The sequence below is a fragment of the Phaethon lepturus genome, unplaced genomic scaffold, assembly GCF_000687285.1.
Source record: "Phaethon lepturus isolate BGI_N335 unplaced genomic scaffold, ASM68728v1 scaffold31956, whole genome shotgun sequence".
Taxonomy (NCBI): domain Eukaryota; kingdom Metazoa; phylum Chordata; class Aves; order Phaethontiformes; family Phaethontidae; genus Phaethon; species Phaethon lepturus.
In genome coordinates, this window is record NW_010548958.1 from 6541 (window position 1) to 31413 (window position 24873).

At 38.7% G+C, this 24873-nt stretch overlaps 1 protein-coding gene across 1 annotated transcript in view; it reads right to left on the reverse strand.

Annotated features, from left to right (window-relative positions):
- Positions 1-6405: 6405 nt before the first annotated feature.
- MSANTD1 (Myb/SANT-like DNA-binding domain containing 1) overlaps positions 6406-24873 on the reverse strand; it is a 20799-nt gene continuing 2331 nt past the window's right edge. The window contains 2 exon segments of the mRNA XM_010290142.1: positions 6406-7446; positions 16851-17135. Coding sequence (XP_010288444.1) covers positions 7206-7446; positions 16851-17135 — 526 coding nt within the window. The 3' untranslated portion in view covers positions 6406-7205.

Sequence of the window (24873 nt, forward strand, 5' to 3'; positions counted from 1 at the left end):
TACCTTCTTTAACCACCTTCCTAAAATAAGGTCATGGCTTATTTGCATGAGAATGCATAAACCAAATCACAAGAAGTTCTCACCAACAAGGAGACATGAAACAAGTGCATAGTTTCTGGTGTAATCTGTATTATGTCATTTCAACTGTGGTGAAATTCAGTTGTAGTTTTTACTCAATATTAACCAATGTGAACCAGCTTTAAATAGGCTTAAATCCTTGAATACAGATGAGATGTAGATTTAAACCCTATGTGGACAGTTTTATTTTTGTGAAAGATTTAACAGTCGTGTATTTCATCTTCATTTAGTGAAGTTCCATGTTAAGCTAACTGAAAAAGAAGTATATAAAATCTTATTCATATAACTTTAAAGTATACCATTATAGTTAACACCACACAAGTTCATGCAGACAAGGTTTTATGCATCCATAAAGGAAATTGAGTTTGATCTAATTATATTGAATTAAAGATAAATTATATTTAAACCTGTAGGGGGAAGAATGAGGATCATGGAGAGTTTTTAAAGTAGTTTTAATTAATTTTCTAAATATGTTTACTTTGCAGTTCATAGAAAATTGATATTCCTATAGCTTCCCTCAGTGAAACAAGCCTTCCTCAAGCTGTGATAAGTACTTCTCAACATTTAAGTATGTAGCAAATTTCATACCGTTAGTAGTATGCACCAATCCATTTTTTTCTTGCAATGTATAGCAATCCAGAACTTACCCCTAAGATAACAACATGTAGTCAGGAAATTAGACTTTCTTTGAAAATGTTACCAACACATTTACAACTCCAAATTCAGATATATATGACTTAATATCTTAAACATTTTAAGAGTTATTTGCCAAATTCTTAGAACCTGATGGAAGAAGCACAGTTTAAGAGAACAGAATTATGAAAGGATTCATTTTCAGATGACTGACGGCAGCTACTTTGAAATATAATTTTATATGAGCTACTTTCTTTAAAAAAAAATTAGTACTGGACAAGAGATTTGGAATACAAGCAACACCCTTCACTACACTGCAAATATTTTCCAAAGACATAACTTTCAACGAAGACCAAACTGAGATCTTCTCTGTAGTAATTGGTCAGTTCTAGATAACTGGATGTCGTTCACTGCAGATGACCTGTTTTTCAAAGAACATAGCTGAAATTATTCATCCTTATTAGAAATGTGTTTCAATAAAACACCTTAGAATAAGCTGAAGGAGAATGAAAAATTTCCAATGAGAAAAATTATGTATAGAAACAAAGTTTCACCCCAAAAATGGCAAAGTAATTCAAATGTTTCTGATAAAATGCTAAAAAGATCAATAGAAAAGTTTAATGATGTAGTCTCAAGCTTGCACATGCAGGAAGTATGCTACCCATAAAATCAGGGGAAATAGATTAGCAATCTAGAGACCAGATGGTTAGTATTTACTTGCTGACATAACTCCACCAAATGTTCCTAATTTTCTATTTCAAATTTGCCTTTCACATTACGTTATCAGTGTAGGAACCAATCCTGCAAACATATATATAAACAGTTCAATAAATTTACTCATCTGAATAGTCCCATTAACTTTAGTACCATAGACTATTCACAGAACCAGGCTGTCAACTTAGGGGAAGTCCACAGAGTTGTAAACTTTTTGTCTGCACTGAATTGGTCAGACTAAGTCTGGAAAAAATAATTTTTAAAATTCTGTATGTGTGGTGTTTGCTGGTTTTGTACTTTGTAAAAGAGATAGCCATTTATGGAGAAAACGATGTCCATAATTATATTGCCTGGTTTTGTGGATAACTGTTAAACTTAGCAAGGCCTGAAATAAACTGAAATCTTAAAATGCTTCTCCAATTTGAAGTCAAGTAAAAAAAAATGCTTACAAAGCATTTTAACCAACAAATTGTTACTACCAACATGAGAAAATGCTGTTTAATTATAATGGGATCCTCCTACAAATTACTTAACCTCTCTAGTTTGTGAAAAATATTTTTACTTCGAAATATTTGTCCAGAAAATTAATTTTCTCTGGTGGGAAAAAAAAGTCACTATTTCCTGTACGCTATTTATAAGTTATGTGTAGGAGCCATCTATTCAAAATACACATCATTTCACTAGTGTTAGCTCTTCATATTCATACCATAAACTTTTCTCCTTCAACGTTGTGTTTTTTCTTCCATTTTCACTTTCCTGTCTTTTTAAATGTTTTGTTCCTTCTCTTCCCTGTAATTACTAGCTTTGCTTGGAGGCATTTACTTTGCCCCTTTGCCCGACATTTTTCTTCCTATCTTTCATCACAGTCCGCTTCTCCCCAATTGCTTGCATGTTTCTCAATGTCTCCTTTTCTCATCTGCCTCCTCAGGTTCCTTTACATTCTATTTTTACATCACTTTCAAAGTCACCTGCCTCCAGGCAGTATATTTCCTCCCCTATTTATTTTTTCCATTTGCACCATCTGTGTGTGTATATGTAATACAGACACTTCATTTAGTGAAAGTGATATCGTACTGTGTTGACCCCGTTACTGCCCTGAAAATAAGAAATTTGTTTTCCTGTGCTACAGTTTGTTTGTTGATCACACTTCTAGAAGCCATGAGGGAGTTCCTTTAATGTCATAGTTATAGTGATAAACTTGAGTAACCCCTGATTTGCTCTCCTTTTACACTCTAAACTCCCTACTCTTACAGATACAGCAGCAGTGTCTCAGTTTTGCAAAACCAGGAATTCTACCAAGCATTTTAATTCTAGGCAAGTCTTTCAAATTATTATTAGTCTGAATATCTCAACCATTCAAATATCTTTACCTGCAGCTAACTGTCCCATTAGATGAGAAATTTGTGCCTACCTTAAAAAACAAACAAACAGAAAAAACACTCAATCTATTTTTTCAGGTAAATGTTCAGTCTTTACTAAAACAAATGAAACAGGAGCAAAAAGAAACTAAGGGTAGATAGGGAATTTTCAACCTGTTGTCAAAAAGAGCATTAGAAAAATTATGTCATGCATGAAAATAGTTGTATTTGTCTACTGCAGTGCTGTGTTCACTCTCTGGACAAAAACATGGCTAGAACAGACATAATCTGGAAGGATATGAATAAAGCCTTTTGTTAAAGAGATGAGTTTTTAAAACTGAACTTCTGCATTTAACTACTAAAAATGATGTTATATGTAGAAATAAAATCTCACAACCTCCAGAAAACACCACTTCCTTTAATGCATTTATGTAAGGCAATGTTCAGAGTCTCATCAAGAATGTTGTGTATCATTCTGGTCATCTTTAAAAAGAATAAACTCAAAGAGCAAAATTAGCAAAACAGCCATCAGAATAATTCCTACCTTATAAAAAAGTGTTATTCCTCTGAAGAAGGGCTGCATGGCATACGACCTCTGACTCTCAGGAGTAAACACTAAAGGAAGCAGCTAAATCACGGTGTTGATACAAGAAGAACGTGGTATAAATTGACCAGAAATAATCCTAGAAGCAATCTTCTAACTTGCAGCCAACCTATCTGTAATACAGTGCTGCTTATAATTCTGGTGACAAAACACCTAATTCATTTTAAGATACAGGTCCACACATTTACAAAAGGGTTTCTATAGAATATAATATCATAGAATTATATTATATATGATATATTATATATATCATATATAATCATAGAATGGTTTGGGTTGGAAAGGACCTTTAAAGGTCATCTAGTCCAACCCCCCTGCAGTGAGCAGGGACATCTCCAACTGGATCAGGTTGCGCAGAGCCCCGTCCAGCCTGACCTGGGATGTTTCCAGGGACGGGGCATCTACCACACACATCAGCCATGTGAAAAATTTCTTCCTTAGATCTAGTCTAAATCTGCCCTCTTTTAGTTTAAAACCATTACCCCTTGTCCTATCGCTACAGGCCCTGCTAAAAAGTCTGCCCCCATCTTTCTTATAAGCCCCCTTGAAGAACTGGCAGGCTGCAATAAGGTCTCCCCAGAGCCTTCTCTTCTCCAGGCTGAACAACCCCAACTCTCTCAGCCTTTCTGCACAGGAGAGGTGTTCCATCCCTCTGATCATTTTTGTGGCCTCCTCTGGACCCTCTCCAACAGGTCCATGTCTTTCCTGTGCTGAGGGCTCCAGAGCTGGATGCAGCACTGCAGGTGAGATCTCACGGGAGTGGAGCAGAGGGGCAGAATCCCCTCCCTTGCTGTGCTGGCCCTGCTGCTTTGGATGCAGCCCAGGACACGGTTGGCCTTCTGGGCTGTGGGCACACATTGCCGGCTCCTGTCCAGCTTTTCATCCACCAGCACCCCAAGTCCTTTTCAGCAGGGCTGCTCTCGATCCCTTCTCCCCCAGCCTGTATTGATACCGGGGGTTGCCCTGACCCAGGTGCAGGACCCTGCACTTGGCCTTGTTGAACCTCCTGAGGTTCACATGGGCCCATTCCTCAAGCCTGTCCAGGTCCCTTTGGATGGCATCCTGTCCCTCGGGCATGTCAACCCTGCCACTCAGCTTGGTGTCATCTGCAAACTTGCTGAGGGTGCACTCAATCCCACTGTGTCATTGATGAAGATATTAAAGAGTACTGGTCCCAATACGGACCCCTGAGGGACACTACTCATCACCGATCTCCATCTGGACATTGAACCATTGACCACTACTGTGTGGATGTGACCATTCAACCAATTCCTCATCCACCAAACAGTCCATCCATCAAATCCGTATCTCGCCACTCTAGAGAGAAGGATGTTGTGGGAGACTGTGTCAAAGGCCTTACAGAAGTCCAGATAGACGACATTGGTAGCTCTTCCCTTTATACACTGATGTGGTCACTCCATCACAGAAGGCCACTTAGTTGGTCAGGCAGAACTTTGCCTTGGTGAAGCGGTGGTGGCTGTCTCAACACGGTTGCTTGTGGTAGCAGGCAAGGAATCAGCGGTTTTCCTCCATTCCTGTGTTCCTACAGCTCTGGAGTTATAATTCTCATAGCATGTAAGGAGAGGGGCTACCTACTCTACAGTACAAGGTTCAAATATGCTGCCATTGTTATTGCTCATTAGCTGGATTTAATTGCTATAAGGTTCAAGTAGATAGTATCAGTAAATATTATTAATTCCCGTTGAGTCAGGGAGAGTTTCTTTATATCTTACTGTAAGCAAGTTAAAGTGTCAGGAAGCACTACATCATGGATACATCAGCCCACCTGAATCTGTGACAGATCTACATTTGGAATGTGCAAAACCATGACAAAGCACAGAACATACGTTCCCTCTCTCTTATATGCCTGTATGACAATGCTCTTGCAAGTATTCTCATCACCTGTACGACGTTAGGAACAGTCGTGCTTTTACCAGTAGTTCTGCAGGCAGAGATGTGATAAGGTTTCATGATTCTCTTTCATATATGTCTAATTCAAATACCTACACAAAAGTATTTGGAATTTAACTTCTGCTACATGTCAGCTATCACTCCATCTTTGCAGAATCACACCAGACACTTGCCCTTTTCCAGTCACCCAATCAATGTACTAAAGGTGGAGTAAAGGAAAGTTATTTCATTTATAATTCAGCAGCCACCATTTTCTGCAGGTTCAGTCTTCTGCTACATTTTTGCATTATCCTGTTATCATGAACTAAATTAAATTCTGTAGGAATGGGCCACATTTACATACTTAATCATTCTTAATTTCATAACTGCAGGATCTTCTAAGAAATATGTCCACATACTATTAATTTGCTTGGTGAGTATAACCTTTATCTACTCACCAAGCATAATTACAGATTAATTGATTGGGTCTGCATTTTAAAACAGTTTAGCTAACATTAGCTTAGGCAACAACATGTTAAATTATATAGGAAAATGCACACACCTTAAAAAACAAAAAGGGGACATTATTTAATAGTGGGAATGGAAAATGGCCTGAGTTCCTAGCCCTGACTTTAATGCTATATTTTCTATACTTCTATATCTGAATCTAACCTTCAGGCTTGCAAACACAGTAAAAGCAGCAGAAATACTTTTTTCAAGGAGAACGCAAAAAGAAATGGTATATAGGAAATTCGGCTGATGAATTTTTGAATTTATGTTGAAGGTTATTTCAATGTCGTGTTTCACTGGAGAACCAAACACTCGCTGGTACTTCATTTTTACGACTTAAATACAGTCCCTTATGCCTCCGGCTCCCTCTTGTGGTGTATCAATGTTGAGCTGCCTTACAGACCACACCTTAAAACATCTAACTGCATTCCGAAGTTGTCCCACCACAAATACTCCTGTAGAGGTGTCCAATGTTCTTCATGACTTCCATCTCTGTATATTGGGCATCAGTAGAGGAGATCTTTACACTTCAATTAAGAATTAAAAACCTTTGACTGTTGTTATCTCTTCCACTATTTTTCACTGTCCCAAAGCATAATATCTGCCCAGCAATAATAAGTTTCTTCTTTTTCTTTATTTCATTTGATAGATTATATATATATATGTATATACACACAGTACAATATTTTTCTTTTGTGATAGAGAATAAATGAGAGTTTTCATTGCTGGTTGTTCATTAAGTCAGCAGATTCCAGTTTATAATGAAAAAAATTAAACATTTAATATCAAAAGCAACTTCAAGTATCTTCTATACATTTTAGTATTCAGTATATAGTAAGGTGGTTTTGGGGTTTTCTTTTTATATCAAAAGTGTATTTGAATAGACTATTTTTACTCTAATAGAGTACTATTCATATCAGGCATGGAGTTTAATATTATGTATCTCATGGTCCCAACTAGCTCTTCACAAGAACCATAGGTCACTTGTACAATCATGGTGTATGTTTCAAAACAGAGTTTAATCATCAGCAAAGTCAAGATGCAATTACCGTGTTTAGAAATGCACTATTTCATTCTCCTACAACAGGTCAAGCTATAGTCCTTGATGTGAAGCAATATACACCACCACTGTCTGTAAAATACCTGACCTAGGCATAAATAGTACTGAAGTTCCCAGAGCTATTCATCCCTTAACCTTTCCGTATAAAAATAATTCAACTTAGGCATATATTGCACTAATTTTAACATACTGGATAGCTCTCACCCTGCATTATCTGTTCTCTTTGCTTAACTAAGATTACACTATGGTTTCAATTTCCATGGAAAACCTGGGAATAGGGCAACAGACACACATATGGTGTGCAATAAAGGGATATCTATAATATCAGGAGTAATCTCAGAGGCATTCACGAAGGAAACTACACATTAGATTTGGAGATCATTTTCTCCAGTAGATTCATCATTCTCTCCTGTAACTGTAAGCTTTGAACTTGAATGATGTTTTGCTGATCCAGAATCCTGCGCACTTCTCTACAGGTTTCTTCCATAGCTCTACTCAACTTCTTTTGTTCTTCCAACATGGCCTCCATTAATTTCAGCTTCTTCTTCTGGAAGCTGCAGCTTTGCATTTTTCTTTTCTTAACTGGTCTTTCTTCAGCTCTGAAATGTGAATATTTGTGTAACAATTAAATTCAGATTTATTTAAAAAAACTATGTTAGAACCTAAAATTCTATACTACATTCTTGTCCAAGCTACAGCCTAGTCCTACTTTTAAAACCCTCTGTGTTCTCCAATAAATTCCCTCTCGAGTTCATGTCAAAACAAAGTATTTTTTGCATTATTGCATAGTATTACAGAGTGTAAAAAAAAAAAAGGTTTGAAATCTGATTTTTTTTAAATGACAATTTTCCCTGCAGAATACCATCTTTTTTTGTATTGGAGAGACATTTTGCTTATCTGGCCATTCAAACTCTAGTTCTAAAGCTGCAATAACCATCCCATCTGGCAAAAGTGCTGCACTGTTGTGTGTGGTGGTAAGTTACAGCTCGTTTTTTAAAGCATCGCATCAGTAAGGCTGATCCCACTACATCATACTAGTCTCAAGAATTTGCCCTTGCACAGACACACAGCAGTTGCACTGACCACTTATTCATATATTCCATCACAAAACATTATAAACAACATAAAGGTTTAGCAAGATACAGCTTACAAGATTCCCTCTTTTCTTACAGGCCACAGATTGATCACATTTCATATTTGCTTCTAGAGGCATCTGCAAGTTGCACTTTAAGATTTTTTTTTTTTAATTAAATGTATTTGTCACAAACACAGGATACTGTGGCTACCTGCTTCTCTCATTTAGCTTAATGACAAATTTTATCAAGTAGGATAGGTAACAAAGCAAACCGTACTTCCTTTCAAACTCCTAACATCTAACAAAAATTTCAAGTACACAAGTACACTATAACCCTGTGCCTATAGTTTTTTTTTCACCATAATATAAAGGCAAGATTCTGTATTCGATATAGTAATTAATTGCTATTTGGATTTTAAAAAAAGTTCTTCTGAAATTCAAAAAGACTATTTGTAGCCCTTGGAGAAAACACCAGATTGCCAAACCCAAGGCTGTCTATGTATCCAGTCACGCCAATGCTCCTCTAGCCAAATGTCTCTAAGCTCTCTCAGGGTATAAAAGTTAAACAAACATGTATCACATTGTACATCCTCATCTGAAATCTGTAGAACTGCTGTGCCACTGGGGTAGTATTTTAAGAATTTCCTCTACGCTGCATCGTGCTGAGTTTCTGGTTTAGAAGAAAGAGATAAACCTAGCTATAAAGACAGTGCTCTCAAGATGTGTAGTTCACATGGCCGTCCTAGCTTGGGGTGACAACGCAACACACGAATTCAAAACCAGCCTACACAGCATACAAGCTGGAACACACACATGTAGATCTGTTTCTCTTAACCTGTAATCTAAGAAAGAAGCATGCTGCGTTGTGAAGAAGGAAGAAAGGCAAGTAGAAGGCAAACGTGCAAATGAACTACACATCTTTAAAACCTCCAGTTACAGCTGAATAACTTCTTTTATATCTTAAAGTGACAGTCCATGTGTCATTCACACCTTTTGTAACTCCAGACTGGAGTCCCCAGCATCAAAGTTATCTGATGATGGGTCTTCAAGTCCTTGCACACAAACAGCAATCTCAGTTGTGTTCTGCCAAACGCAGTATTATTTCTGGATGAAATACAATAATTAGATAGCAGAGTTGTGAGTGCTATGCCATGTCAACACCTTGCAGATTTCAAGACGTACTTGAATAAAGATAACTTGAACTCTTGAGGAATGTGTTTTTATTAATGTGAAGAAGGGAAGTGGGGAGGGAGGTCACTCGGCTGTGGCAGGTTTGTATCCTCATTTCATTCATATTCTTATCCCTACTTGACAGGCTTTGTGCAACAGTGACATTCAGATCTCTCGGCAAGAGAAATAAACAATTCTAAGCACCTGAAAAACTTAATGCAAATATAACAGAGACACAAGCCCCTTGACACTTAAGAGCGCAATGACACAAAAAGGGTGGGGTCTATGAAAAGAAACAAGTGGATTAAATTAAATGCTATTACAACTTTAGAGAAAAAAATTTTAGAATTGGTCTCATGGGAAACTGTTCTGAGTACTCTTTAAATGTCATTTAGATGTGCTGTCCCCTGTGCATAGGTAAGAAAGAACAACAAGCTTCCTTTATAAATGTACACTAATATGGTGAACAAAGATCGCTAGCTTTCAGATTATCCAAGAATTTAAATTTACTTACACAATTCAAAGGGCTTTATCACCATTACACTGCTCTGATGATGCTAAGGGAAAAGAGGAGTCATCTTTATGCTAAACAAAACTTTGGAAGGTATACAAAATAAACTCACCTTTGCAGATTCTATATATCATATTTGATTTAGGACATCAAATACATTTGCGTAAAACAAAATACATGCTGCTCTGCTCAAACTGTGGGTCAAGCTGATCACTGAGATTACCACAGCCAGACAATCCTGCAAGAATGGGTCTTGGCTGACAGCAAATTCTGTTTGCTCCAATTAACTCTAAGGGTCGGAATGATTTCAAATGAGGTTCTCAAAGAGGTCAAGCAAGTGGAAAAGGTGTACTTCAGTCTAAGGACAACACTGAGTCTGTTATTGCAAGGTTCCCATCACTGCACTCACATTCACAAAGAATGCATGCTTTCTGGTAGGCAGAGCAAGAAATTTTCCAAAATGAGGGATTATTATATTATTTTAGCCAAAGGCACCTTTTTAATTTAAACTTGTCTTCACAGAGGATTTAATTTTTGAGAACTCAGTGGATCTCTATCCTCTTCCCTATACAATACTAGAGAGAGTAGTTATGGTAAGACCTCGTGTCTGAAACAAGAACTGGCTCATAGAGCCACAAGAGGGCTTGCGTCTTGTCAAAGTAAGTCCTGGTGAGAATGGTCCTAAATAAGGAATGAGAGAAAAGCTGAGGCAGGTCAATGGTAGAGCTGCACTGAGTATTCTGTGACTTTTTTCGCAATTGTGGCTGCCATTTGGTTTTTAATTTCAATGAGGACCAAAAAACCCACAAAAAAGGTAATGGAGTGATTTGTACTGAAAGATCTAAAATAAGCCTTATTTTTAAGAGAAGGGGGAAAAAAATCTTTGAAGTGTTGTCCCAGAGTCTGTACAGGATTTTAACTGTTTTTCAGTTAAACAAATGTGGTCCATCAAAAACCTGTAAGACATATAACCACACGTCCAAGACAATAACTGTCTTGCACAGCTCCCTAGAGGAAAGAGAGGCAAAACATCTGGTGGTGATGGCAGCTACATGGGGAGCTGTATCAGCAGTATCTGCAGTATGCTAATAACCAAGAAAGTACCCGCTGACAAGTGGTTGCTCAAAGTCAGGTTTCAGCACAGAGAAGTCCCCTCAAAAGCCGAGGCATAAGGATTTTTCAAGGTTTCCTAAGTACTCTTTATGTTTGTTTACAAATAACAAGCAAGACTTGGTAACTAGACAGCCTTAATTGAAGAGAAATACTTATTTCAAGTATTTTCACCACCTAGTTTTGGTGGTGTTCCCAACCTTCTTTTCTCTCCAGCATAGTGACTATCAATGAGAGGGTTTTATGGTCGCTCACAAGTCCATAGCAAGGACTTGGAATTTACAATCCTTTCTTCTTGCAGAATAGCTCTTAAGGAGAGCTCTTGAGAAGGGGTCTACAAAAGAAGGATCTAAAGAATCTAATTTATGAGTAAAGATCCCTCAGCAACATGGAACAATGTAAAATGTCCAGTGATGCCTGAAGGACTTATTTGAATACTGAAGTATTTCCTCAGATACTGAGCCATCTTTCTTGAGAAGTTCTAGGTCACGTAGGCAGCAAGTCAGAGAGACCTCTCCAGTGTCAATAACTTTTTATCATGGAAAATCAAGAGGGAAGCAGAGATAGGAATATGGGTTCAGCACCAACTAACCCACCAGGATCCTCAGCTGCAGCTAGGAGTATGTCTCGTTTGGCAGTCTATAGGCACGAGCATAAGGAGTGATCAATCAGTTCCTGTTGCTGATTCTCCGTTTTGCATTCCTGGACAGCCAACACCTCTGTGACAATAGGGGTGCAACAGATTCCTGACAGCATCCATAGCCTCTGCCAAAGAAGCATCTCCACTTTTTGCCAAGCCTAGTCTCTGAAGGTAGAGTTTGAGATGTGGGGGAAAGAGGGGTCTAGGAAATCCAGGACCTCAAATACAATCTGCTGATACTCTTGGGCCTCCAGCGTCTATGGCAGTTATCTCCAAGCAAATTGGCACTGGTATTCCCCTGACCATACAAATGAAGTGTGGAAGAGCTCTGGCATTGGGACCATGTTCCAGGCAGGACCCTGCAAAGCTATTTCAATACTATGCTCCAAAACAGGCAGGCAGCGTTCAAATGAAGTAAACCCAGGGAAAGAAAATGTTCCTTCGCATCTAGGATGCTGAGCAGGAGGACCAGGGGGAAACAGAGCAAAACCTCCAGATATAATTAGGCAACGTATTAGGCAAGTCACAAATGTATTTGCTGTCTACCTATCTAAGATCAATTTAATTCACCGTTCAATTAAAAGTTCCTCAATTGATTGCCTACGCTCACCCAATAAGGCTCATTTCAGGGATGTGTGTGAATAATTAATGAAACGGGAGTTGAATACAAAGAGTAATCTGTCTACCAAAACACCAAATACAATTCTTCCGTTCTGACTACTTCACGGCAAATGGGTCTCCAGTACCATCGGTTTCTGGAATTTCTGGCTTTCAACTACTAACAGCTGTTTTTGGCTTGGTTGTGCTTTTTTAGCTATGTACAAATCTGAGTAGATCTCCGTAACCCATATCTTTCTGGAAAATAATTAACAATGATCTGGAAATAAATAATATTAATATTAGAGATGGCACAAAGATCTTCAGAGTGCGAGGACTGAAAATCAGGCAACCTGGATCTTCTGGTAAACTAGGCTCATTCAAATACAGCCAAATGCACTCAGAATTAATGAGCCTCATCCTTGAAGTAAAGTGTAGAAAAGAACCACAAAAATGGCTTGGAGCCTGGGCAAAGCATCTTGCTATGATAACAAGTCTGCATAATGAGTTAAGAGGCACTACCTAATGTGCATAGCCTAAAGCTCAGACTTCTTTGTAGATGCTGCCCATTCAGATTTTAAATAGCTATGGCATAGTTTTAGAAAGATTAAAGGCTTTGCCAAAACTGTTATTTCCTGAATTAGCATCCTCACCAAGTTTTAATGCACTTCTATTGAACAATTCATATCTTTGTTAATTCATGTTACCAATTCTTACTCTTCCTCCTTTTTTAAACCTTCTGTAAAGTAAACCTTCTGTACCAAACTATTTAATCTAAAAAAAAATTAAAGAATACCAAAGATGGTGTGATCATGGTACACAACAACCTTGAGGCAAAAAGTGAAAAATACTGAAAGGGTCTCCAATATAGTAAAACGAAAGATAAATAGAAGTAACATCTGAAAGTTTAATTCACTATATTCATGTCATAAACAAACACAGGTTTAAGCAAGGGGTTAATTACTCGAACAGTTCCCTGTAGGGAAGAGGGCATTCTCCATCCTCTGAATATGTCATATCTAGACTGGACATCTAGTAAAAAATTTCCAAGACTCAAAAAAAAAGAAAAAAAATCAAAGGAACAAAGACGTGGAGGACAACAAAGGCACAGGGCTCCTGAGTGCTGTAGTCCTCTGCTGAAGGGAAGAACATCACAGAACCCACTCCATAAGGTTTCTGGGCTCCACACCGGAATAACTGAATTCAGACACATGGATGGTGTTTAACAGGAAGTCAGACTACATGACGTGGTGGTTTTATTACAGTCTATTAATCTGTGAAAGTAACTCTTTCACCCCCATTTTCAGTGTGACAGAAATGGCAGAAGAGGTGAAGTCTGAACCAGATTCACAGCCTGTATAATTATATTCTGTCATTACTTTAACAATGAAAATAAAGACTATAAATTGCTCCACAGGGTGAAACAACACTGTTTTCAATTAGGTAAAAAGTAATTTATCGTGGAGTCAGGAATTTTGATTTTCAAATTTTAAGCTGTAGTACAAGACTCCACCACATTGTATTATATTATCTGACCGTAACAGAATAATTCTATTATTGTCAGATGGTTTATGGACATTGCAGTATAATACAGCCTTTGTTGAAGCCCAAGAGCAGTGTTAGAACAACACTAAACAAATAGCAGGCACCCCTTAAGGGGAAATAGAGATTCTAAATGTTTTTCTCATCTGCAAATTGCAACAAAACTAAAGATTAATTTTATCCCACATTAATTGTATATCACTAACTAGCAAAATCTGTTTTTTGTAAGAAGGTCCCAAACTCAAAGAATCTCAAATAAAATGCAAAGAAACCCAATTTCAACTATTTTTAGCTTAGGAGTATGTATATATTGACTGAAGTATAAGTCTTGACATTTTTCTCTATGATGAAAGCTAAACATTAAATTCAGTGGTTTTTAAAAAGTTTTAATTTATATAGCCAAGTAGCCTCCTGCTACGTTCAAGGACACTGTGGAAAATACAAAGCTGACACTCAAAAGCTGTGTTTGAGAGTTTAAGGAAATAACAGTAAAGTTTTCAGAATTTTAAAAGTTGACTTTAAAAAAAGTACTGTTTGAGGTTTTTTCACTATCCATTGTTGCCATAACATGATTTTTATTACTGAAGAAAAAAAATCCCATAGCATAAGCTTACTTTGCACACTTGACTGATCTGTGTATAGTCTGCTTCCTAGAAAAAAAAAAGGAATATACAGTTGTAAAACACACAGCTGTAAAATGCATCTATATCTTACATATAGATATGTGTGTATACTTTTCAAAATATGTTTCAAAATAATTGTTTTGCATAGCCATAAAGTACAAAAATTGAGAGGGAAATTGAGGACCTGAAACACTCTTTTAATTTCAAATCCCAGTACTTTTTGAATCTGTTAGATCAGTTGTGTACCGTTTAGAGACAAGGGCATTTACAAAAAAAGTCAAGCTGAGCACAAAGTTGCATGTGAATTCTTTTTTCTCTTGTTGGCTATTTCAAGGTGTTTTTCAAATACAGGATGACACACTAATTGCGTAAGCCGAAAATTGCTTTTCAGTTCATAATTTTCCATTAGTAACTCTAAAAGAATTGTCTTCTTTGTCTTACCATGGCAGCTCTAAGTGATTTTAATCCATCTGATATCATTAGTAAGTGCTGTATTTCCTTCTGGCCAAAAAAGGGTTTTCTACTCTTCTCTCATTCATCAGGCTAAACTAAACAGGTCAAAGCTGTACAAGCTTTTCAAAACCCCCTGTGTCTACTGTAACACCACCTTCCCTCCTTCCAGATGCGTGCCCCATTAATATCACAAATGCCTTCTAATTTTTAATCCGATCACAATGCTCACCTGAAATGTTATACTAATCTCTCACGTGGTATCTTCTGCTCAACGTTTTCTATTTTTAAACACAGCAGAACTTGTGAATACGTGCATTTCTTGCTGTTGGATGATATGCACAATATCATATAGCACAAAATTCTTCTGTAGTAGAGACTGTGAGAACATGGCTGCATTCATAAGTCAGGGAGCAATGTATTATGGAGGTCCTACCACACTGACAGCTGACCTACCCTTCCCTCCTGCTCCCAAGCCCTGTTGCACAGCCACCCTTAGCAGGCAACAGCAGCACCGCAGCCTGACCTACTGCGTGGACAAAGCATCACTGCCTGCCAGACAGACTTGCAGCCAGCCTGTGCCATTAAAGGCCAGATTTAAATGATTTGCAGTTTCTAAACTGGCCAAGTAAAATTAAAATATTTTTTACTAAAACAGGTTAGGTAATTACCTTGGACAAAGTAAAAAAAAAAAAACAACAACAACAACAACAACAAAACCACAAACAAAACAAACCACAAAAAAACCAAAACACTGAACCCGAAACTGGCTAAAATGCACTATAGCCTAAATTTTTCAGATCTTATCACTATGGAAATAATTCAGTTAGAGAGGCTTAAGTCCACTTCAGCTGTAAAAGAAAGCATCTACATGAGCGTGGGAGTTTACCTGTACACTGTAAGCACATTAGATACACATCTGTGGTTGGTTAGCTTGACTTCTGTGATGGGTTGTCTACACTCCGTAATGAAACCCGGTGTGGTGACCTCTGTCCTCCCCCACCAGTCACCTATGGTACAAAATCTGTGTTGTCCTGGAGCTGTCCCTGAGCTGAAGAAACTTAACATCTGGCATTTTTAAAGTCTGATGCTATCAAATAGTCCTTACGTTTGTGGGAAAGTGACCTTCTAATTAAATATTAAATAATATTCTTGGAAATCAACTTATGAATTGGTAAAAAGTTACTGCATCAGAAACATGATCTTGGAGCTTGCAAATCCTAAAATCAAGAGAGACTGTGTATCAGGGATATCAACTACTTATGATGAACTATGGTAAAAAAGATCGTTGCTTGTGAACAAAAAGGTTGCTACAGTTCAAGAATTATACACCCTAATATATATTCAGTTGCCAAAAAAAACTTTTTAAAAATAATCAGCTCTTCAAGGACTATTCACTTGAATGATTGAATGAATTTACCTTAGTTTTATTCATCCAAGAGTAGGCCTGGAAACAATAATCTGAACTTGTTAGGTTGGTTCTTCTTCCAGCTCAACACCTTCTCAGTTGCATGACTGACAGATAATTTTACTGTTACAGTTAAAGCCTCACAGACTCATGATAAGGATCTCTAGGATCAACTTTTTTTCCTGCCAGAAAACTGTAATCAACTCTTATTTCACACCACTCAATGAAAAATGAGCCCAGTAAAGTCTAAAATTTGTATCAAGTGTACAACTCTGCCTTTTGTTAAAACACTGCCTTCCAGAGAACTCCAATCTTATCAAAAAAGGAAACACATGTTTGCATTCTCAGACTAGCATTTACTTTGAAAAAGTGACTCTCTCAATTGTGTTTAAAATGTTGCAACGTACTTTCAAACTGCATGAGTAGCATTTCAGTGTCTATATTTGCGTCTTTTCACCATTTTAATAATAGCTGAAGCCAGAGAAATTTCATACTCATACCAAAAGCAAAACAAGAGCTAGCCAAAAATCATCTAAGCAAAATATTATATCTCTGATTGTATGGCAGGACTCTCTTGAACATGCCTATGGTCCTATTACAAACACTCTACCTCATGTGAGCAGTGACATGCATACTGAGTTTTGGCAATATTATATGACTTTTTGCCCAGTCCTCCTACTCCCTTCCAGTCTCTCAGAAAGGAATAAAGAAAATGCCCTAATTCAGCAAAGTGGCTGAGATTGGGGAACAGATCTCATTTGTGATTTACAGAGGAGATACAACAGCTGTTAGAGAAAAATGTGCTAGGGTGTCCCCTTTACCTAGCAGATCTGGTTCTTTCTGTGAAATAGAATAAAAGGGGAAAAATAGATGCTACCTCAGCTTGTAAGAAAGTAAGCTTGACGAGCTCTCTGAATGTTCATCTTCAAAGCACTCTTCCCTTCCTTCGTATGTAAACTGGTTATATGGCAAATACAGAGGTGTAGACTTAGCTGATGGAGACTGTGAGGCCTCCGTCTGTGATGTAGAAGGACCTGGTTGCTGATTTTCATGCATTTTCACATCGCTGTGGTCTGTCACTTTGGATAAGATCCTATCAATGGTTTTGTAGTAAGGCCAGTCAGGTGCAACAGTTTCACTGTCAGTCATGCATTTTAATTTCCTGTAAGAAAAGGCATACAACATTAAAGCTTGTTTTCCTGTAAAAGTACTTTTCATACAGATCCTCTGCCACAAAACATTTGTTCTGGTCACATTTAGAAGTCAAACTGGATGCTTTTAATGAGAATAAAATTCAACACTTTTAATCTCCAATGAAGCCTTTTAGTTTCTTTTCCTTGTTCTGGCCTGTGATTAAAAGTTGCATGTAAACCTCAAATGAAATTCAATACAAATAGAGAACATTACAACTTCTAATGGAAACATCACTATGTTGGTTGTAGAATAATTTTTCTTCCCCTTACGGAGTGCCAGACTAACCAACCTACCAGTGGTCCCTGACAACTAGAGTAGGCAACACACCTCAGCCTTTACCAAACTATGGGCAGCACTGTCCTTCCGTGCTTTGAAGAGTGAATATTTATTTTCCATGATGAATACAAGTGGCTACAAATATAATTCATATCTTTTTTCTGATATTGCCTAAAAGCTCTCAATTGCCCAGGTAAACATCCTAGTAACAAGCATGAGGTGTAGATGTCTCTTCATCTGTTACAGAAAAAAGATCAGTGTAGGAAGAAGTATAGAATATCAGTAATTTAAAAAAAAAAAAATCCAACAAAACCAGTTAATAATGTGTTACAAACAGCACAAAAAAGATTGCAGTGAAAGGACTATCAGCCATGACTTTGTCTTTCACATGCATCTTCTCATGCGATCTATCATTCAGTCCTAACACAAAGTTCATTGCTATCCCACTTGGTACTCATTGTTATTTTATTTACTTTTACTGAGAAATATAAAACTGAGGTGTATAGATGAATTATACATCTCAAAGAAACTCCAGTGCCCAGCTAGAGTCCCAGATTTTCTTTTCATTTGCCTTTCCCAGCTGGGATCTTGTTGCTCTAAATGAAAACGCAGCAAGGGAACACAAGGGGAAAGGCAAGACCAATGACAAGTGCTCCATTCTCATAAACTAGATTTCGTTCAAATGGACAAAAAGCTGAAACAAATCCGATTCTCCCAGCTAGCAAGAGGCTTCCGTTTGCAGAAAAAAGGGATAAAAACTATTCCTGGACACCTGGCCCACCCCCTTTTCTTGAAGCCTTTCAGGTTTTTCCTCCTCAGAATCCATCCTGCCCACACCGGCCCTGCAAAGGATACAATTAAATAACATGTAAACACGATAAAAATGGTGCCAAACTTAAAAGTGAGAACTTGAAGTTCTTCCTTTTAAACAGCTCTCAGCCTAGGGTAAGGGGAAATCCACCAGTGAGGAAAGAAGGCAGAAAGATTTGCTTAGATTTTAAAGCCATTTAAGGATTCTGCTTTTTTCTCTCGTCCTCGCGAGGTCTGAGGAGCTTTTCCAACTATTTAGAAATGCACATCATCGTCCTGCATAGCAAAGCCTCCACAGCCATCCGTATTTTTATGCCCTCTATGCATTCAAAATTTTAATTTCATACATGTTTCACAACCTGCTGCTGCAATTTCACAGTCAGGGAATATCTAGCACAACCTACAAATACATGCATATCCATCAAGCACAGATACAAAATAGCTGAACGCAGGGCTGACAGCAACCATCACTTGATATTGATTATTTTCAGTTCTATTGTTTGGCTGTTTGCATGAAAAACGTATCAATTAAACCACTGTAAGCTACTAGCCAAGTCTGCATTCCACATTTGTTTGCCCATGTTGAAACCCCCAATATATTCAAGCAATGTGGTTTAAAACGTTACCATCTGCAGCTGCTCATCGCAATGCATTCACCACAGTCGGTCTCCCGCTCGGGCGAGACGGCAAGATGCGCGAGCACATCTCGGCCATGCCACTGCAAAGCCCGGCGGCTGCATCAAGGCTTCACCAGACATGGTGTGAGCCGTGAGGACTGCAAAACGTCGTGCCAAAACGGACGGGAAAAGCTCGGCGCTGGTAGCCTGCCGACTCGGCTCTGAGGGCGGACTTGTGCTCAGCCTAGCGCTAGCCGGGCCCCCCAAGTCCTCAGCAGCACAGCTGCTGCCCAGCCGGTCCATCCCCAGTCTGTATCAGTGCAGGGATTCGACCATCCCAAGGGTAGGATGTCGCACTCGCCCGTTCCTCCGGCCTGTCTAGGTCCCTCTGAACGGCGGCCCTGCCCTCACGTGAGCAGACTGCGGCCCCTCAATTTGGCATCATCTGCCGAAGACTGAGCATGCACTGCCCCATCTCCTCCTTGGGGTGGTTGGTATTAAACAGGGCACGTCCCAGTACAAACCCCTGCAGTCCTCCACTTGGGATGAGCCTCTAGGCAGAGTAGGCGCCATTCACCACGACTCTTCGAGCCCGGAGACTCAGCCAGACTTTACCCAGCAGGTAGTCCATCCATCTGGAGTATCACATCCCAACTTGGATAGAAGGATATTCTTGGAGACGGTGTCAGAAGGCTTTCTACTGTCAAGCTAGAAAACATTAATTGCTCTACACCCATCCACAGAGACAGTCATTTAATCACAGAAAACAAGCAAGTCGGTCAGATATGATCCACTCTTAGTAAATCCATGCTGGCTATTTCCAGTCACCACCGTCTCCTTCATCTGACTGGAAATTGCTTCCAAGATGGCTTGCTCCATGACCTTCCCAGGAGTTGAAGGGAAGCTGATCAACTTTTAATTCCTCTTCTTGCCCTTTCTGAAGATGGGTTCCACAGCGGCCTTTCTTCAGTCACCAGGGACCTCCCTCACTGTTCAAACTTTCGGAGATGATCCCTGACTCATCCTTTTCTGCTACTGGTATTTCCTCTAACCCTACTTCAGGCACACCAGCCTGAGCCCTGGGCAGCAAAGAGAGAGACAAAGGCGGCACTGAGTATCCTCACCCTTATTGCTTGCATCTGCTGTCACTAAATCACCCGCCCATTCACCAGCAGGCCTGCATCTTCCATGGTTATTCTGTTACTGCTTGGCAAAGGTTTTCAGGAGTAGGTATTTTGCCCAAGCAGGTCAGTACCTTGGGTTTTAGATTAGCTCAACTGTGTACCCAGACCCCAGTTTTTACTAAAACTATCATGATTTTGAAGGAAGAGCTGTAGTTTATTGTCTGCCCACACAGCTGTCGGGTTGCAGCTGTATAAAAGCAGGTATTTCTCTGGCTCTGAATGCATTGAATGGATACTAATTCTTCCACTTCTGACTGCTTACCATAGCTCTGGGCTAAAAAAAGGGAACACTACCAGGAGGTAGGCAAGAAACCTTGGTTAGCTTAAAAGCAGCACCAGCAGCAACCATCTACCTGTATGGAGTCTGGCTCATACATAAAGAAAAAATGATGAAGTAGATGGAGAGATGAGAAGATAAGGGGGAAGGGAGTGTCAGTCCTTTGGAGAAGAAGTAGGAACGCTGCAGGTGGAGAACAGTCACTGGAACAGTGGTGATGGTTTAGCTTTCTGGTAAAAACAAACCTACTAGCTAACCTGGTAATATTAATATCAAGTTTCAGAATTTAGTGGGTTTTAAGTATTTTTTTTGTACAACTGCCAGAAGTCCAGTAAACCTAGTGAGACAGCTGAGAGTTTTTGCCTACGTCAAGGTAAGCATAACCCTGGCAGAACTAAGTCTAAAGCAAAGACGAATTTACTGCTGTAAGTCAGTCGTTACTGTAACTCACCACAGCAGGTCTTGGTTGCATCCAAAATGTAAAGTTGGGGGTTTTTGTTTGTTTTGTTTCTCTTGGTTTTGGTTTGTTTGTTTGTTTTAACGAAACTGAAGAAGTTAAAAAGAAATAGGACAATAGTAAGGCTGGGATGCAATAGTCCAGAAATGAGAGAGGAAGATGAGCCAAATATTCAGCACTTTGAAATTGGGCAAATCACTGCCTGAGTGAACAAACCAGGCAGAAAAATTAGGTAAGAATCAGGGGTAAGTCAGAAAGTCAGCAGAGCTTGCAAAATAAATTCACACTGAGTTTATCTAGACCTGTTGTTGTTTCATGAGGCTCTATTAAAATCCAGCTGAGAGCAGGGGCAACTGAGAACTCCTTCCAAAAACTCAGGGGTCAAAGATGAGTTTACAGTGGACAAATATCTGAAGTACAAGAAACACTGTCAACCCAGTTAAGGTGAAAGGTGGTTGCTTGTCTTATTGCAGAGGAATGAATAAATTAATGGGCTTTGAGATCCTCCTGCCAAAACACTCCACTGAATGGACTGAGACACTAGTTGAGTAATTTGTGCTGCCGTTGACCTTTCTTCAGACTTTATTCTCTGTGCCTATTAATCCACCTTCTAAAATAAAATTATTACAATATTATGTTCTAGGGAACTTTTTAAAACCATCATTATTTAGTCAGTAAAAAGCAAGCAATCCATAACTTGCCTTTTTTTTTCTTTACTCTTTGCTCAAAATACTATTGCTTTTTTTATTATTATTACAGTATTTGATATTACTACTTGCCTTAAGGAATGGACACAAGATCCATCTCCTGGGGTTTCTGAGAAAAGCTTTCAAAATAAATAATAAATAGCAACTGTTCGTGAACCAATCAATGGTGAGGAAAAGAAAGATGTATGAAAGTACAGTACTAAGTTGTGCATCTGCTATAAATTATTGATATTACAGAGAAAGCTGGTAAAATATTCAAATTTAAATTTGTGCAGTAATTTGACTGCGCTTACATTTTATCATTTGCTGTAGCAGAGGTCAAATATTCCAGTTGCTTCATGTCATAGAGTATAGCAATGGATTACACAAGCAACAACGTTTAATTGCTATCATGTACACATGAAAATAAAAAATTAGACTAATTTTTTATTCAAACCATGAGACTGATTCAAATTTACCAATCATTAACATTAATTGACTGCGATTCAAATAAAAAAGCAACAGCTGCATCCTGTTGCCTAGGCTTTGGGGATGGTGGTGTTTTTGAAAATAATAAATTTACATTCACACAGTTCTTATTTTTAAACATCAGAAGAAACCAGTCAAAACTGTGGACCACTGTGCAAGCTTTACAAACCCTGCTTCCTTTTTACAGGCCAGTGTGTATTGTGTCAGTGGAAATATTATAACAACAGATACAGTGCACATTTACGCATTAAGATCAGCGTATTCGTGGTGACAGGACAGTGCTTTCTTTTAGAAGGACTAATTATAGGTTTATATGTGCTGAATGCCCCAAGTAGCCCACATAATAGAAAGAATTCAGCACATATTCCAAGTGATGCTAAACTGCAAGAGCCGGCCCGCTAATCCCAGCAAAACTTTTGATGGCCAGCACAGCAGGAAGCTTAACTTTGAATTCCAGCAGACTTGACTCAGCCCTTCCTCCTTCCAAGACAGACAGATCGGGAGCTCACCACACAGGTGTCTTTAAAACCAAACATTGAAAACCTGGTGGCTGATCTATGCGCACCAGATATTTCAGATTCTACTGTAATTCCTAAAAGCCGAATTTTACTCAAATGCACCTGCAAAATTTTTCTTTCCACCTATGGTGCTGTGCAGAATTTTCCACCCATCCACGGTGGATGAAATGGTCATTTAATATACTGAGACTCCAGTAAGAGTTACTTCAGGTCATGGTGTACTTTTCCCTGAATAGTCTTCTCCAAAGGCACTTGGACTACGGGAACGCCGAGGAATACAGGAACTGCTCCCAGACCAGCCCATCATCCCGCTGCCTCACTTCTGACAAAGGTCAGCGCTAAATACTTCAAGAATCATTTTGATGGACAGGTTTCGGGGGCACATTTGCCCATAAAGACACTTGCTTACTTTTCCATCCAGTTAGTAATATCCTGAAACCCATTGTCTTTTATAACTCTATCGAATTTGAAGACAAACCATGTCTGTGTTTTTATTTAATAAATCTAATCTTTAGTAAAAATAATAACAATAAAACAACCTACCACTCTCTTGGTGTCAATGATTCTAGTAGTAATGAGTTCCACATGCTTATTATGCAGTGTAATACAAATTTATATGACTTTAACTAGTTTTACATTTCTTGCCTTGCAATTCCAATAAATGACTTCTTGTATGGCAAAAGAAATATCTGCTTTATATTCTGCAAAATAGTACCGTATATTGTTATGCACCTCTAGAACTCCTTTTTTGTATTTCTTTGCCTTCTTTCCAAGCGGGTCACAAACTTTTCCATTTCTCTTAATAAAGAAAGCTTTCCACATCTCAGCCTAACTGTGTTTTTTCTAAATATCTTCTCATTCTCTTGTCACCTCGTTGAAATATAGGGCACTCAGAAAGAAACACAAGAATTCAAGGAGGAAATAATGACATAAAATAGATTTCTATAATGACATTTTAACATGCAAACAATGTTTTTACCTCAGAGGTGGAGGAATGGGGTACAAAAGGAATTTTAGGGTGATTGTGACGGATGCACATGTGCACTGAACTACACCTGAACTGACTTTATCTGGCAGCAGAATATTCCACGTAGGATCCAAACGTACCCAGAACCAGGGTGACTACTGGGGCTGTGAGCCCACGCTGAGCTCCGCACCGCTGCACGCGTGCACGTAGCTGCATTAGCTGCAGCAACTGCAATAGTTACTGGCTAAGACATGCTCCTCCTCTACCTATGTAGATATTTGTCTGACTTTGACTCCTTCTGCACAACGAGTAATGGCTTTTACTGAGCAAAATAAGCAAAACAGTATTTACACAACTGCATCTTAAAATGCTATGGGATCCTCAGACTGGAAAGCATTATTATAAATGTGTTCACTGCTTTCTGTTTTAGATCCTTTAAAGTTGCAGATCATTAATATCTGTTTCAAGAGATGCCCCAAGATAACTGATTTTAACACTCAACTTGGATAAAAGGACTGGTAGTAATATTCAAGTACTGCTTTTTCTTTTATAGAAAAAAAAATTACGTATACATGCATATATGTATGTATAGCAATTTGTAGGACAGAAATTTTATTTTCCGTTATGAAATTGTGGTATATCGCTAAATAATACTATTATCTGATTAAATATTCTAATCCTATCAAAGTAAGGCTACAGACCATAGCATCTTTGCAACACTGTAAACAGTTGCCTGAAAAAGTAAAGGCTCCTGAAGTGGTTGGAAGAAATAACCACTCAGGTGCAGAACAGCCCCCTCATGCCTGCTGCTACCTTCTCCCATGTCACACTTACTAACCCTACATAGTCGTTACCAAATATTATCTCAAAATAGAGTATTTTTCCCACTCTCAGGAACTTCTTTTTCAGTTTATGCTACAGTGCAGCAACGATGCCCAGAAATACAGCGAGGTAAAGCATCTTCCTCAAGTACCCTCCAGGCACCAAAATGTGGATTAAAACTCAGCACCTCACAGCAAAGCAGCAGTCGGTGGCAACTCGCATCATTTACAGTTTCATCACAACGTCTCCTACCCTCACACACCCACAAAAAGTAGCCAGAAACTAGAAATTTTAACTCATAGCTTTTGTTTGTCCCCGTTCTCTCTACCATCTCACCTTGAAAGCGAAGCACACAACGCTTCGGATAAGAACAAACAATAAGACAGACGCATTTCATGCTCAAGAGTACAAAACGAAACAGCACCGTGACGGTGCAAGGCAGTTTTCTCTCTCTCCTAAATCAGCATCTTAATCAATAAGCAGGGAGCTGCAACGCTCTGCAAAACAGAAAAGCAGCATCACAACATGCCACAGAAGCAGCCCTAGAAGTTCACAGAAACATAAGAAGAATTTTTTTTTAAGTGCTGTGTTTCCATCCCTCCC